The following is a 16422-nucleotide window of genomic DNA, read 5'->3' as shown; positions in this document are numbered from 1 at the left end:
ATTAATTACTTTTTTAAACTCTAGAAAACTTTATTGTATTTTTTTTATGAATAAGAAAACTTATAGTTTTGTATTATTATTCAATAATATGTTAATTAACCTATTGTAATGGTATTAGCATAAGAAGTCCCAACACAAAGAAAAATTGGATCAATTGATGTGGAGGCCCATATTTCATGAAAAAGACAAACCCATATATATGACCCAATAAAGGGAGACCTAGGCATAAATACGATCCGAAGAAGATGATGTGGCGTAGAAATTACTCTGGATATTATACTTGAGGTAAACCCATTTTAGATATAAGGATTATATAGTATACTAGATGTGTCTCCAACGTTTCGTATATCAATTGTGAGCATCATAGACATGGATGCACAACGTTTATCTCGACTTGACCATAATGACCATCCGAGTAAAGCTAGAAACTATACTATGAGTAAATATGATCTCATAATTACTATAAATAATGGTTTGCACCTAAGGTACAATCATCACATTTGCCACAAGTAATAAAGTTATTAGCATGGAGCAAGTACCATACGACACATCGGAGAAGATGGACTCGTAATCTCTAACCCTAAACCACTTACTTAAAGGGTCAAAATTTCCTACCATTTAGACCGATCTATTGTTAGCAACATGTTATGTTAGCTGAACAAGGAAATATATGCCAAACATTCTTATAGTAACATGTTTTGATACGTTGGCCTCTTTCCCATAGCATTTGCAAATACCAATCCTTTTTTTTTTACTAAAGCAAATGTCAATCCTTGATTTATCAAATTATTGTCATTTAAACCATGAAAGGAATTTTGTAACCAAATTTGTCATGGTTTTGTGACCTACTCAACTCATTCACCGATAACTATATTTGAGAAAATAGATTTTTTTTTTACTTAAAATTGTAAGGCTAGTGAATTTAGCCCATCAAGTGTACCAAATAGCATTTTAGTTTTTTAATTAAAAAAATTCAATCAATTTAGTTGTTTGACCAAAATATTTCTTGAATAAACATCCACCAAAATTAATAAAAACCATACATTTTTACTTAAATAGTCTTTTTTTTAAGCACTTAAATAGTCTTTTGATTCATCAAAACAAGCATATAAATCTTTAAATTTGTGACCCAAATTTTGAGAAAATAAATAAATTAATCGGTATGTTTTCAATTATTTTTTTTACACAGTCAATTTAAGAAACTAATAAATTATTTCACAAATTGGACAGACTAAATTAATGTAGAATTTCAATGACTAAAATGTCTATATCTAAAATACTCACTTACAAGTTACATGGGATCAATCCATCGCCAATGCAAATTTACAGCCAAAAATAATTTGACACTTTTTTAGAAGATCAATATCTTAGTTCAACATAACTTTTATGATATACTGGCTCCGTCCCAAATTGAATGAGTCAGTTGACTCTGGCACGTATGTCAATGCATAACTCTGACGATTAATATCTTTAATTTTATAATAGTAAAAATTATAAAATGTTGATATTTTTAAAATACTAATGAAGACGAATCCAACATCTTATATGCTAATATATATTTTTACTTATTAGGAAAAAAACATGATCAAAACAATATGTGTGAATAGTGTATAACAGTTAGTTAACTGACTCATTCAATTTGGGACAAAGGGATTATATGCTTATAGTGGACATGTATAAACTTAAACAGGAGTATATGACAAATGATCATAAATGCAGTCACTATTTCCACCAACAATAAGCCATAAGATCTAAACACGTGCTAAATAAGTTTATCACAATTACAATCTTTTTGGTCATATTGTGGGTGACAGAAACCAAAGAATAGAGTAAGAAATAAAGTAGAGTAAGAAATAAAGTGATAGAAATTAGTAAGAAAGTAGAAGAATCAAGAGGAGTAACTCCTCACCTAAAAAATATATAAAGTGGAGTTATAATCATTGGTTTGCCAACTCTTTATTAAAACATTGTATTACTTCTATTATTATTGTAGATAGTGCCCTACCTTGTCACCATTCCATACCTTGAAAAAAGTCCCAACAAATAAGGTAACCCCACAACATGCATCGAAATAAATTGCACATACCTATACTCAACTCCAACTTCTTTATTCACCTATTCCCACTAGGAAACCTAAGCTAGTGTCACAACTAAAGAAGTGACCTCAAATCCTCAATTAGACTCTTTCTACCACCCTCTTCCTTTAAATGTACTAGTGCAATTTTTAGCGGGAAAAGACAAATATTAGAAACATAAATTATGATTAAATTAAGTAGGAAAAGTATTCACATTTAATTTAACCATCAAATAGTAGTAAAAATACTTAGACTCTTATGATGTACTCCTTTTCGAGAATGTCAACTTGGACAATGGACCCGGATCCTATACAGTCAGTGACTACAATAGTCGTGCAGTCACATAATACTGACCGCGTAGGATCCTCATCCTTGGACAATGGAGGCAAGGAACTTGTGTTAAAAATTCCAAATACTTTGGAGCCAAGTGGCATGTAGAAGATATGATCAAACAAGATGGAAATGGACAAATATACAGCGTTCACTTTACCATTGATGAAGCAAAAGAATTGCATGAAAGGTGAAAAAGGGTGAATGGAGCAAAACCAACAAACGACAAAAGAGGGCCACATTGACATTAAATAGAAAGGAAGCATGAAACACATCACATGCATTTGGTGTCCTCTTCATGTTCAAAGAGTCACATCCTCTTTTTCACCAAATGGTTTCTACACTTCTACCCATCACTATAAGGTCCATTTGTCCAACATCATCTGAAATATCAACTAGTCATTTATTTTCATGCATGTGATAAAGATTTTACCAAACAATTCAACCATAATTCATCAAAGGTCAAACAAGACTAAAAGTAAAGTTTGGTATAGTTGAATTCTAGACAGAACAAACTATCTTAAATTCACACATTGATTTCCTAACAGATTAAGTATTGTATATAATTGTAGCTAGCACAATGAAAAGATAGCATATAGTTACAGTATTTGTTTATGAATAGTCCTAGCATGAAAAACAGAAAAACAAAAACAAAAGACTATAATAATATAATATAAACTGCATTTAGGTAACGCGTTCCGTAATCGGCAAAGTGTGAAAATGCAGACTATTAACAGTCACATCTTTCAGTAGTCTAGAGATCCCACGGTTGTTATTCCGCTGCTAAGATTTCTTGAATCTTGACGGCTCACATAGTCATCACAGATGCTATTTGAGAGCCTTTGAATTGGAACCGAGTTCAAAAGCCCAAGGCCAGTGTTTCCCATTTGCTGCACTTCCTCGGGCGAAAGTATCTTGATGCACCATACACTATTCACGAATTCGCTGTCATAAGAGAGATCGTGTATAAGCAACAAAAGTGTAGGTGCAATAATATAGTTTTGAATTTAGCATATAAAAGGAAAGGAAAAATGAATGTAGGATATGGGATACTTACGGCCAAGGGCCATCGCCGAGGAGAAGAACATCATTCTCTCGGTCAACGAATACAAGCTGCCAGCCTGATCTTACAGGGTCCTCCAACTCGCCTTCAAGTCCAAACATTCGGGCGAGCTCACTACGCAGCTCATTGTAGCTGCTGAACTTAGTGATATCCAACGATCTTCCGAAGGACCCTGATTTATAAACCTGTAACAAACAATGTACAAAATAAAAATGCAAGTGATGAATAATGATAGAATTTTGATTTGAGAGTTAATAATATTATAAAAATCCCAAGGGAGAAAAGTCACCTTCACAAAGGTCTTGTTCAGTGGGTTGTTTCCTTGCTCCCCGGTTTCCGGGGTATGCAAGAAACCGGATTCACCAATACTAGGTGCTACTCCATGATTCAATGAAGAATCGGTACCTGCGGTGTTCATGTAATTAGAAGATTGATGATAGGGCATGGTTGACGAGTCGCTGTTGCCGCCACCAATCCCCTTGAAGTTCGACATCCCGTTATGCATTAGAAGAGACGTGGGATCTATATTGACACCAAATAAAAGATTACTTTGCTGATCATTGCTCCCTTCTTGATCAATTGTGCACTCCCTACCAGGAAACGGTGGCAATGTAATAGCATTTTGAGATACGGTATTCTGTGGATTTCCTAACTGTTCCACCTGAGGCAGAATACATTGAGATGTTCCCGAAGAAAGGAGTGGATCCACCGCAACACGCTTGGAGGGCCAACCGGTTGAATTTTGAACAGGAACCCAAGAACTTGTTCTAGGTAGGCTCATAAGGTGCGATGTTTCATCCTGCGGAAACGAACCCATGATACTGTGCAAAGAAGAAACAATAGTAGTTGAAGAGTTCACATTTGAATCAGAAAAACTCTGCTGATGGCATAGTGAAGAGAGAGCCTGCATAGGTGGTGGTGATTGAGGTTGTGGCGCTGAAACAAACTGAGACATTGTAGAGACCGAACCAGAGTTCTGCTGATTATCCACCACTTGCTGTTGAGTTTGTTGTTGCTGCTGATTATGATTATGGAGTTGATTATTGAACGAGTGCTGATGCTGTAGATGCTGCTGAGAATGACTCTGATTTTGTAGCTGAGATTGTGACAGGTTTTGATTGTCCGGATTATTATTTTGAAAAGCCTGTTGAGACTGCGACTGTTGCAACATCTGCGCCTGCATTAAAGCAGCAGTCCGGTTTGGAAAGTTCTGCGGTTGCTGAAATTGAAGTAAGGAACCAGGATGCTGTTTGGAAGGATCGACACTCCTCATGTCCTGAAGTGCAGCAGCAGCCACAGCTTGATACATATCTGTTTGCATATTCAGCATGGAGGGATCAAACCTTGGTTGCATCCAAGGATTAAGACCAATCCCTTGAAAATTAAGAGATGGAAGACCTCTATCGGTGTCTCGGAGCCACATCAAAGGAGAATTCATGCCAAAATCGTCATCTTTCATGCCTGCCAGCATTTCAAAGAAAATAGTAATGCATAAATGAAACATCCTTTGAAATGTAACTAGCTTAGGAAATTGAAAATAGTTACGTGCTCGAAAAAATAAATAACTTGTGAATAATACTTTCAGTCCTAAAGGTGACATGAAGCTAACCATTGAACGAAGGCAATCCAGGAGGCCACGGTCTTTTAAGCCTAAGGGGGAATGGTGATGGATACATAGGAAATGTTGTTAATGGCTCAATTTCCCACAAAGACACTCTAGGTTGCCTCTCTCCTGCAGTGGATTCATCCCACCCAACCTGCAATCCGAGTAAAAGCTGTATTTTAGTTTTTAAAATCTTTAGTTGATGAATATAAACTGACATGGAAAAACATATCAGAAATATTGAAATATCTGCAGTATTTTCATACAAACCTTTACAGATCGCCAATGCGAGTTTGGCCACCGGGCAGAATCTAGGTCACAAATGCCCGTTATTGTACCCATGTATCTGTACGAGAAAAATATATTGGTATTACATTATCGTTCAATACCACATCAAAAAGGAAAGAATTTATACAATATTATTTTGAACAGTGAAGTTTGAAAGACCTACCGTCGCACACTAGACTCTTCTGTTTCAAAAAGCATCCTGAAACGCATACCAACTGAAACTCGAGTATGATACACAGCTTTAACATACTTTGCTAAAGGTATGACAAATTCTGATGGGCAAGCACTGAATTTTTTTAAAGAAATATAATGTCAATCAAAATAAACATACCACGACGTAAAAGTTTTGCAAATGTGTACTAGTTACTATTATACCGTGGGTTATAGAAAATAGTGAAACGACTATTGGTTTGAGCCGCATGAGCTGCTGCAGCAAGAAGTCCCAAGTGCATACTATCACTTGACAACACCGATGAAGGCATCACAGTTTGTGGTCGGCTAGCACGGCGGATGCCAAGAAGTAATTGGTTCTTGTCGTTCCTATTGAAGAAGATGCACTCAAGTTACACCATTGACAAGATATCATATAATCACATAAATACCAACATAATCCACAACTCTCATGTATCATAATAAGGAATCAGATGCAAAAAATATGAATCAACGGCACTTCTTAAAGCCTGAACCACATGTAAGTAAGAATATTTTAGTATTGAAAGAATAACAAAATCCAAGGTGGAGTAGTCGTAGAACAAATTAATGAAGTCGAGAGCAGAGAAAGATTTTCACTTTGACAATAAAATCACTTGCCAGATAAACAGCACAGAATCACCAGCAACAAGTCTTTTAGCACTCACAAAAACACTCCACCCAGTTGTAAGTAGATGTCTTTTAGGTTGACCTGCAAGGTGGAAAAAACTTCAAAGATCATTAAAAAATCTGGACTTATTTTTGGCCCTCAACGTGAAACATAGACTTCTAGTCCGTTCCTGAACTCACCTCGGAAGATATGTCTGAATTTCCATTCGTTACCATGCAAATCCCTTGCTATTAACTCTTGAGCAGGTGGTTGTTGAGAGAAGTCCTGCAAGTCAAAATTATGAAGAGTTGAGAAGTTGATCGATTTGGTGAATATTTTGAAATTATGTATAGCATGACTTTTTGACAAGTGTTTTACCAATGGAGGAAACACTTTCTCAGCTGCGCGGCGAGGCACAGAGAATCCCCCATGAGTGCTTGTGTCACTAGCAGTCAAAGTCTTGCAGAAGTAGTTTGTTGGCTGTTTACTCGGAGTTCCCAACTCTGCTGGAAGGTAAGCCTCTTTTTGCTCTTGCTGCAAATACAATCAATGTTAAAAGTCGAAGAATGAATATATCTATTTAAATTGCAAAACCAGTTATTGCTTAAGGCGATGTGTCATACAGCATTCAGAGGTTGCAAGGTCATCTGCGCATACACTTCATCAGTCTCCACATCAGCCTGGATACAAAACAAGAAATTAGATATAGAAAACAAAAGGTTACAATGCGAAAACAGGAAAAATGAATTAAAAGGAAACACTTGTGACTAAAAAATGTAAACTAGACATACATGCATAGTCAAATTATGAAGTTGACACACAAGCTGAGGAGGTAAGCTTGGATAGTTTGGGATATGACCATCCACTTCCTTGTTAGTTGACACAGCCACCTACACAGAAAAGCGACAAGTTAGAATTAGGATACATGTTTTCAAAAATAGTCTGTCGCTGCAATTTGGGCCGCAACATCCAGGCTTTTATGTCTCCGCAACCACGATTTGAGTCGTATTAGCCGCACTTGATTGCAATTCCCCGCAGTATTAAAATTTGTGATGCAACCGCAATTTAAAACCGTGGTAGCAAAACACAAAAAGAGAGACAAAAGACTGCAGTACTGCATAGGATACTCAGGACCAGAAACAAGAGATTCCTAGTATTACTTTATTCTCACCATTAGTAAAAGAATGTAACACACACAGTCCACAAGGATTATTCTGTGGTAGCATAACAAATACAATAATCTAACATCACAACATTTTTACTCACTTGTTCACTGTGACCTTGTGGAAAGTACACAACTCTACTTCCAACTGCTGGCAAAGAGACAAGAGGGCCAGCACATGCATGCCAAAGTTCTGAATCTAGGACTCGCTTTTCCCCTGCAAAATCCATCTCAATGTCATGTAATATAAAAAGCTCATAGCTTGTCACAAAAGACAAATTGATTAGAGGATACTCTTGCCAAATCCAAGATCTTAAAGGTGCTTATTTCACAAATGAAACCAAATTAGTACTTCTCTAATCCCTTAGATATGCATAAACAAGAGAAAATACAGCCCAAAAAAAATGAATTTCCACACCCTCCACCTCAAAAAAAAAATAAAATAAAAAAAAAAAAAAAAAATATATATATATATATATATATATATATATATATATAAAATAAATAAAAATTAAGAATCCCTCATGTTATTGTTAGATAACAAAATCTTCAATGGCTAAATATATTAACAAAAAAGGGAAAAATGAAAGAATAATACACATTCTAATCCCCCAAGGATTAAAGTAAAACAATACACATTCTAATCCCCCAAGTTTCCAATCGAACAATCCTTGACCAATTTTAATTACCTCTCTGCCGAATTCTAGATTACCGGATAAGACCATAAATTATAAATAGTAGGCATAAGAAGTTCATAGAAACATAAATGAAAAGAAAAAGGAAGAAGAAATTGCAAGCAATTAAGTATGAACGTACCTTCTTGGGGTGGAGGACTAAAACCAGCTGAAGAGAGTCTCATTTGAACAAAAAGTTACAAGAAATTTGTAAACTCAAAACTTGAGCCCACAATCAAAAACACTTATTTTAAGTAGACCAATTAAGCAACAAAATTATCAGAAAATGACACTCCCACCACAAATCAACCCTTTTAATCTCTTTCTTTTTTCTACTACACAATATCATTATTTGTTATACTCTACCCCCCCTTTCACCAACCAAAAACTCATTCAAATCTAAATATACCTAAAAGATTCTCTACCCTTGAATCCTCAACCAAAACCAGTTTCACAACAAAAAACAATCACTTTATGCTTCATTCGGTTGTCCTCTTCCTTAACCCCCAACACCCCACGTTCAAATCTCCAACTAAAACCTTCATTGCACACAATCTTTAGCTTAATCAACTATATTATGCAGTTTTGTTTCTTACAAGTCACAACAACCAAATTTAGCAATAATCTGAAAAAACCAGCTAGACCCAGAAGCTGAATAGTTAAAAAGATAAAAACTTGAGAACCAAATAGATCTCAAGAAAAGAAGAAAGAACGGATCTTACAAACCCAGAAAGAACAAGAGTGTGTTTAAGGATAAAGATTGTGTTTTTTAATGTTGGGAGAGAAAAAAGAACAAGAGTGGTGGATGATGTTTCTAGTTATAGAAAAATGAGAAACTAAACTACAATGGTTGTTGTGTTGTGGTGATTGAGCTACTGCTACTAGTTGTAGTAATTGAAGTGTAGTAGTAACTTGGTAGCCATGCTACTGTTGCTTTACCTTAACACCTTTGATTCTCTCTCTCTCTCTACTCTCTCCTCTGTTTCTTCTCTCTCTCAGCTTTATTCAATCAATCAGAACACAACCGTCATTATTTTTGGGATGTCCTTTTAAGAGAGAGAGGGTTTTACAATTTTGCAAATTTTTTTTTTATTATCATTATAAACAAATGTCTTTAAAATTGTTCAAGAAATTAAAAGAGATAATTTTTGCATAAGTATTATGCAATATTACTTTGACAATGTATTGATTTGTATTTTTAGAAGGACACTTCTAGTTTTATTCTTAAAAGGACATTCTTTAGCTTCTGGACCACTACAAAATATCATCAACTCGACCTATAAAGATGTCACTAGACTTTAATCTTTCGATCTCGAATCAAAAATAATCGACCTATCATAATCCAAAAAGCAGCTCTGTGAGCCAAAAATTAATTGGGCAACATTAGAGTGAAAACCGGAAGATAAATCTCAGCTCGCAGTCCGCCTTCAAACAGTCAACACCGATGCGGAAGAGGTCAACCAGATACAAAGAAACCTGCAAATCTCAGCAGATTTGGAAACTATCAAGGATTAAAAAAAAATCTGCAAATCTCAACAGATTTAAAAACCATCAGAGAATTCCCTATCAAAGAAAGTTAACCACACACCAGCGGGCAGCGACACTTGATCCAACACTTCCACGTCAGCACCTCATCACCACACTCCCGCATATAATTAATAATTTTTAATTTTTTAATTTATTTAATTATAAATGTATCTAGCTTGATCCGATATATTAATAGATGAATCAAAATAAATAAAAATTTCAAACTAAAAACTAAATTAATAATTAAATAAAGTTTAAAAATAAAAACTTGTTTATGAAATGGGATAAAGTTACTTTTGGTGGTCACCATTTCATTTTCGGACAACCAAGGAGGGAAATCTACATCTGCCTAAGATTCACTGTTCCTTTTACCATTTTTTTTCCTATCATTAAATTCTTTCTTTTACTGTCACTGTATATCTTCTGTCAAGGCAGTAGTCTGCCATTTACCTCAATCATATTCTTTCTTTTGACTTATTTAGTCTGTTTTATTTTATCAGTAATAATTGGAAAGTGCTAACAAACTCTTTTTATGGTATTGTTTAAGAAAATTAAAAAAATAACATTTCTATAAAAAATTGTGTATTTATTATAAAATTCATTTTTATTGATTCAATAAATTCATTAAACAATGCTAACAAGACTCTTATTAAGGTGAGTACTCCTATACCAATTGTTAGTTGTTTTAGTGGTGATTGACGATGAACTAAGTAGGGAGAATCACGGTTTGATCACTCGCAACTGCGATCGGGAGGGGATCGGAATCACTTGATGTCAGAACTGACTCACGAACCAGAATAAACTTGTGGTGAAAAGAAAAAAAAAAGGTGAGTACTCGTATTATTAGATTAGACCATTTAAAACATAGACAATTTAAATATGTGGTTTATTGTAGGTTAGTATTAAAAATTCAAAAATTTTAATCACGGTTTATGACCTTATATTTTTTTACGACTTAAAAGGTAATTTAATTGATGATAGAGAGTCGCTCTTGAGAAGGTCAAGAATGTCTACTAACAATGAGGTATAAATAAGAGATTTGATTTCCTCTATGAAAATTAGACAATAGTATAGCATTGCTTTGAGAAATTAACTATTTTATGTCTTGAATCTACACAACACAGATGTGGTACTTATCGATGAGACTTTTTTTTAATGGCAAATAGATATAATAAACATAACAGATAAATGAGAAGTTATAGTACAAACCAATAGTACTATAAGTATTCAAAAACAAAATAACGCACTAAAAAAACATAAAAAGACTCTCAAAAGTTAGTAACCACCACAAACCCCCATAGAGGAAACTCCAACTAAGAGAGAGCACCTCAACATATACCACTCAACCAGAACATGAAATATTCAGGCACCACATCCCCACCTCACCTTACTGGACCAGCACAAGAGAGGTTGCACCTCTCACTTATAAAAGAGCAAAGGCTATCAGGTTTTTACCTAAAAATCATTTTCAGGAGGAGATTAGTTTCATCATATTCACAAGATTTTCTATCGTTGGAGACTCATCAACAAAGATAGTGTCATTCTGAGAGGTCCAAATATACCACACAACATAATGTCACACTAATATCATACCTAACTGGACCATCCGTCCCAACCAAGCTATCGTTCCCTAACCACTTAGAAATACGGTACCAAACTAGAGATATCTTCTCATATGAAACAAAAAAATATCAACCGACTCTTCCATCGTCCCACAAAATACACATGAAGTCTCGCTAGTCCCTACCATCACCCTCCGCCTATGGAGGTTCTACCGCATTGGATCATGGATGAATTTTGCCAAGAAAAGATAATAACTTTGGCTGTGGCCCAAGAATATCCCAAACCCTTGCAAGATTTGAATGTCGTCTCTAGCGAGCGTCATTTGAGGCTTAACTCTCTTGTCAGGAACCAAGTAGGTTGATTTAAACTTAATGATAAGATCTATAAAGCTCTGCAGCATAATGTCAAATGACTCACAAATGAAACAAGAAAGTAACAAGAAAGTTCTGATAAATAATAACATGGTCTCATAACATAATTATAATAGTAGGTAGTAGTTCGAAATTTTTTTATAAACTCTAGTATCATCTTAAAATATTAAATTATTATTAACTCAATATCTTATAAAATTTACTAAAAATTTTACCTCATTCATAAACTTTATATTGATTTTGGAGAGATAGATTTGGTGCTGTCACCGACCACGCAATTCATGCGAGCAATACTGGGACAAGTCCACATCCAAATAATTAGCTTCATTGATTAATCGCATGGAGTTGAACGTTGAAGAAACAGTTCTGAGTGAGTAAAATTTAGCCAACAAAGCCCAACCATTAATGCAGTATTACATTGATGATCGTACGGTTGAAAATGATAGTAGTTGTATATTGTGCAGTAAAAAGAGGAATGAATCCCATCCCATCCATTAAGTTGCGGAAATAAATGGGACCCAATTTTTTGAAAAGATTTGGTGATGGGACTCACCACTCACTAGTACTACTTTCACAATGCATCATCATCTACAGTTTACTAGTACTAGTATTTAGTGCTACAGCACTTTTTATATTGCTCGTACTTCTTTCAAATCAAACCATATACATCATCGTACTATTTATATTTTGGAACATAGCATTAGTTATTAGCTTAGTTAATAGGAATATTACATCATAAATGTAGAGATTTATTGGTTTTTAAGTGCGAGTGATTAAGTCTTATATCGAAAGAATATTAGGTTTATAAGAGAGGTGACTCAATAACTTAATGTCTTTGTGATTTTTTGTGGACATGTAATGTTTCTTTCTTTTGTGATCCTGAACCATTAACCTCATTGTTTCTTCGAGCTTCCCCAACCTTCCTATAAAGATTGAGATTTAAGTTGACTATAACATAACTCTATCAAAAATCAAAATCCATATATGGAAAAAGTTAACATGTGTCCTACTCTAACGACACATTTTAAGATACTTAATGTAGAAAATTAATCACAAAAATTGTGCATTTAATTTTTACAAAGTCAAAATCTTAATTTTTCAAATGCAAAATTTTTATTTTAAACTTTTTAACATGTGTCCTAAGGGCACATGTTAGCAAACCCTAAATATATAGTTTTTAGAACATCTTTTATTAAATACTAGATTCTTAATTATAGGATAACTTTATTTTATTGCATTGCTGAATTTAACTCTATTAAAACTAATAAATTGAATTAAGACATTGAACATAGTAAGTGGTTAATAAATTTTTCATATGACGAATCGTTTCAAGAGAAACAAAGTTCAATTCCTTATAATATATTGTTTGCTTATAAAAAAAAAGTTCAATTCCTAATAGGAACAATTTTTTGCCAAACTTTATTTACCTCTGAATCGTCAGAACTCCTTTCACCTGAAAACAAGAAGGTTAGTACTAAAAAAAGTTGATAAATTGTAAAATAAAAAAATTAAAGGTTATTATTTCAATAAATTCATACTATATTATTCCATCTGTAACACTTTATAAGCAAAATTGCACTTTTTAGATTCATTATATATTACGGATCAGATACATTAAATATACAATAAATGTAGAAAATGCATTTTTGCTTATAAAATATTACGGATGGAGTAATTGATAATCATCAATTGAACACAATATTCACTTAAATTTATAAAGTGAGCTCCTCACTTTAGAGGAGTTTGATCCTACCTACCTACTGTATTTTTTATCGCACCTTTCAATTCAGGCTATGGACAATTCAAAATAGTGAATGAGAAGATAAAAGTTGTTTTTTAAAAGTTGAGAAGATAATGATCAAAACTAGAAGATTTGACCGTGAATGTGTGAAATTACTCATAACCTGAATGTGTGAACTGTGAATGCATAGAAGATTTGACTATATCCGTGATTCTTCTATGTTAACCTCATCAATGCCACCATAATTGAAACTAATTTGTCAATATGAGAAATTAATTCATCCACAACAATTGCAACAACTTTAATACTCCCTCCGGTCCTTATTATAAGAAACACTTTGATAAAATCACACAGACCAAGGAATGTAAATTTTCTCATTAACGATTCTAACATTTTATGTTATATTTCAAAACTCTACAACAAAAAAGGGGCTTTAATAGCACTTGTTTTGACTTTTAATAGCGCTTAAAAACGCTATTACTGATACCGCTATTATAGGTTCTGTACCTATAATAGCGCTTAAAAATGCTATCATTTGTCTACATTTAATAGCGCTTATTTATAAAACCGCTGTCGTACGTTGTTTTCTGCTTTCTTGGAAAGAGCTTTAATAGCGCTTTATTGTGAAACAGCTATTATAGGTCATATATTTAATAGCGCCCGTGCATAAAGCGCTATTATAGTCTTCAAATATACTAGCTTTAATAGCGCCCGCACCTACCTATAATAACGCTTTTTTGAATAAACGCTATTAAAAGTCTTTTAAAATAATAAAAAAAATCCATTTTTTTTATTAGGCTATACTTGAATACAAAAAAAAAAAGAGCCAACAAATTTCATTGATTATAATTAAACACCACATAAGACATTCGAAGAGGTACCATACAAAAGTATTGGTTAGAAAATATGCTACTCAAATCTCTTTACAAGTTACTAGAATACAATGGATATCTTCAAATCCAAATATAATTTACATTTAAACTAATCAGTATATGAATTACTGAGCATTAAATGCATTGCTAAGCATTGATAAAGCCAAAATTCGAAAGCATGCCTTCACGAACAGTCCATATTCCTGCACAAACTCAGCTTCAGACCCTCCACTTCGAAATCATGCCTAGACCTCAATATAACTCTGAATTCCACCAAATCGACACCCAGACGAAGATAATTTCGTTAGCTATCCATAGAAACAAACCACACTAAGTTCAGAGTTACAGAGAGAGATTTATTACCGTTTGAGTGGAGCCCTGTCCCAAATACGGATTTTACACAACTTAAGCAATTCCTCTTGTTTTCTTGTTCCATCAACAGTCCTTCCAAGCTCCGACCTTCAATTCTTTTCTCCATTTCAATCAGTTCCCTAACACTTTCAATTACCCCAATTTACAGAGTATGTGTACATGCAATTGACCCCAAATGAGTGAAGGCTTTAAGGGTGAGTTTAGTGTTCATAAAAAGAGGGAAAGAGAGTGGAATTGAAATTACTAATTTTACCTTAGCTTTTAATACTCAAAACCAGCAGATTAAGATTGTTTCCAACACATGCAACCCTTTGGCCATGAGAGCACATGAAACTGGTTCAACGTGTGGAGAGGAGAGAATCACGTTGCCTGAGAGAGAGAGAAAAACAAGGGAAAGGTGAGTTCATGAAGAAGGGCAAATGAATCTGAAGCTACACATGCATTTCTCTTTGGTTGAGATTTGGATTTTTGTGTGGGGTGGAGTTAAGAAAGGGAATGAACGGACAGAGAAGAAAGAAGGGAATGGGTCTTCACTATACTGATGTTTGCTTCCTCCCAATACATACCTGTAATACTAGTCTTACTAGTAATGATACTTGTCCACTATACCCTCCAACTTATTACTAAAACATGTTTATTCCTTTGAACTATCTCATACTTTGATCAATAATTCTTCGAGTAACTTCAATCACCATTTCTAATTAATATTACTTATTTTAATTAAAGTCGGGTTGTTACACTTCATGACTGTAATAATAGAATGAGGTTACTATTGCAGCAACCATGGTAGAATGCAAATGATAACAGAACCAGTTGATATGAATCTAAAGAAGGGGATTTTACCTTGAGAGTAGCAAGGATATACCTGAAGCCAAATGTAAGATGAAGTAAATAAATAACACTTGCAAACCACAAAACAGAAGAAAAGTAGAGAAGACAAGACCTGCCACCATCTTGTTTCTTACATTGTACCTGTTCAAACTTAAAATAGAGCAATTATACTTAATACTATTCAATTCCAACATTCTTCGGCTCCCTGGTAACCACTTAATCTTAACTATCTTTTGATTTTCTATAGAAGAATCACAGTTTATATCAAAGAAAGAATCTAGAAACACACACACACCAATACAGTTTCACATAAAACTAAAAGATGTATACTTCTATATATCTGATTAACAAAGCTTATTCTCAAATTCACAAAGCACAAAATACACTGTGCCTCAAAACAGAAGCACTGCAAGGCCAATAAAACACACATAGTAACGACCAGCAGGCACCGGAAGAAGCATATACAGGGACCAAAAAAACACCCAAAAAGAAAGTAATAGCAGGCCTCTTCGACGAACAACAACAAGAACAACAAAATTGAGAAAGCTGCTAGTTACCATACCTAATCATAAAGGACGACATCCTAGTAGCGATGTCAACACAGCTGTAATATATGGCAACCACAAACAAACCAAAACTACCCATTCTCAATACATACCACAAACACCAACCACACACCTAAATTGTAAGGCACCAAAAACCAGCCAAAGATACAACATTTCTAGCACCAAATGCCCAAGATGGAGACAAAAAAACATAAGGCACACTAAAAAAAGCTAGCTACATCCAAACAAAGTACCCCTCTCTAAAGCTACAAAAACAAATCCAATACAAAACTCTAATGCAGTCCGAATAGCAAAAAAACACAGGCAGTAGCTACACATCAAAAAATTGTAGGAACACAAAAATATAGAACAGCTGTAGCTAAAACACTAAGCATCACAGCTTGAAGATTTTGTTTGCCAAATTCACAACTTCTAAAGCATGATAAGAAATCAAACATTGTAGGCATAGTCTATTTTTTTTTTTGACTAAATGGTAGGCATGGTCTTATCCTCCATTTAATTTGATTTCAAAGCATCTTTTTCTAAAGTTCTAATTCTAATATATATCAAATATATTCTTTGTAAATATGAAGTTCAATACACATG

General features: G+C 34.1%; 1 protein-coding gene and 1 long non-coding RNA gene across 3 annotated transcripts; both read right to left on the bottom strand.

Moving 5' to 3' along the window:
* Positions 1–2904: 2904 nt before the first annotated feature.
* On the bottom strand, positions 2905–9188 carry LOC123896849 (auxin response factor 6-like). Its single transcript, XM_045947256.1, has 14 exons — positions 8137–9188; positions 7425–7537; positions 6950–7048; positions 6782–6838; positions 6537–6692; positions 6359–6443; positions 6170–6260; positions 5735–5899; positions 5523–5645; positions 5342–5417; positions 5078–5225; positions 3758–4929; positions 3463–3653; positions 2905–3350 (listed from the first exon to the last, which is right to left on the bottom strand). The coding sequence occupies exons 1-14, from the start codon at positions 8177–8179 to the stop codon at positions 3152–3154; spliced, it is 2718 nt and encodes a 905-aa protein (XP_045803212.1). The 5' UTR covers positions 8180–9188; the 3' UTR covers positions 2905–3151.
* A 4820-nt stretch (positions 9189–14008) lies between these two features.
* Positions 14009–16009, bottom strand: LOC123900171. 2 transcript variants are annotated; one of them, XR_006805823.1, is made up of 4 exons: positions 15284–16009; positions 14694–14809; positions 14432–14565; positions 14009–14331 (listed from the first exon to the last, which is right to left on the bottom strand). It is a non-coding gene; the product is annotated as an uncharacterized LOC123900171 (long non-coding RNA). The 2 variants fall into 2 exon arrangements; XR_006805822.1 differs by having other exon boundaries at positions 14432–14809.
* Between the last annotated feature and the right edge of the window lie 413 nt (positions 16010–16422).

This window comes from Trifolium pratense, linkage group LG7 (assembly GCF_020283565.1).
Source record: "Trifolium pratense cultivar HEN17-A07 linkage group LG7, ARS_RC_1.1, whole genome shotgun sequence".
Classification (NCBI taxonomy): Eukaryota; Viridiplantae; Streptophyta; class Magnoliopsida; order Fabales; family Fabaceae; genus Trifolium; species Trifolium pratense.
Note: the sequence above shows the minus strand (reverse complement) of the source record. Positions and strands in the feature narration are given on the sequence as shown.

Coding starts and splice junctions, on each gene's coding strand:
- LOC123896849 (XM_045947256.1), bottom strand. CDS start 8,179: ATGAGACTCTCTTCAGCTGGTTTTAGTCCTCCACCCCAAGAAG. Junction 6,839..6,949: donor TTCATAATTTGACTATGCAT/GTATGTCTAGTT, acceptor TTTTGTATCCAG/GCTGATGTGGAGACTGATGA. Junction 5,646..5,734: donor ACTATTTTCTATAACCCACG/GTATAATAGTAA, acceptor AAAAAAATTCAG/TGCTTGCCCATCAGAATTTG.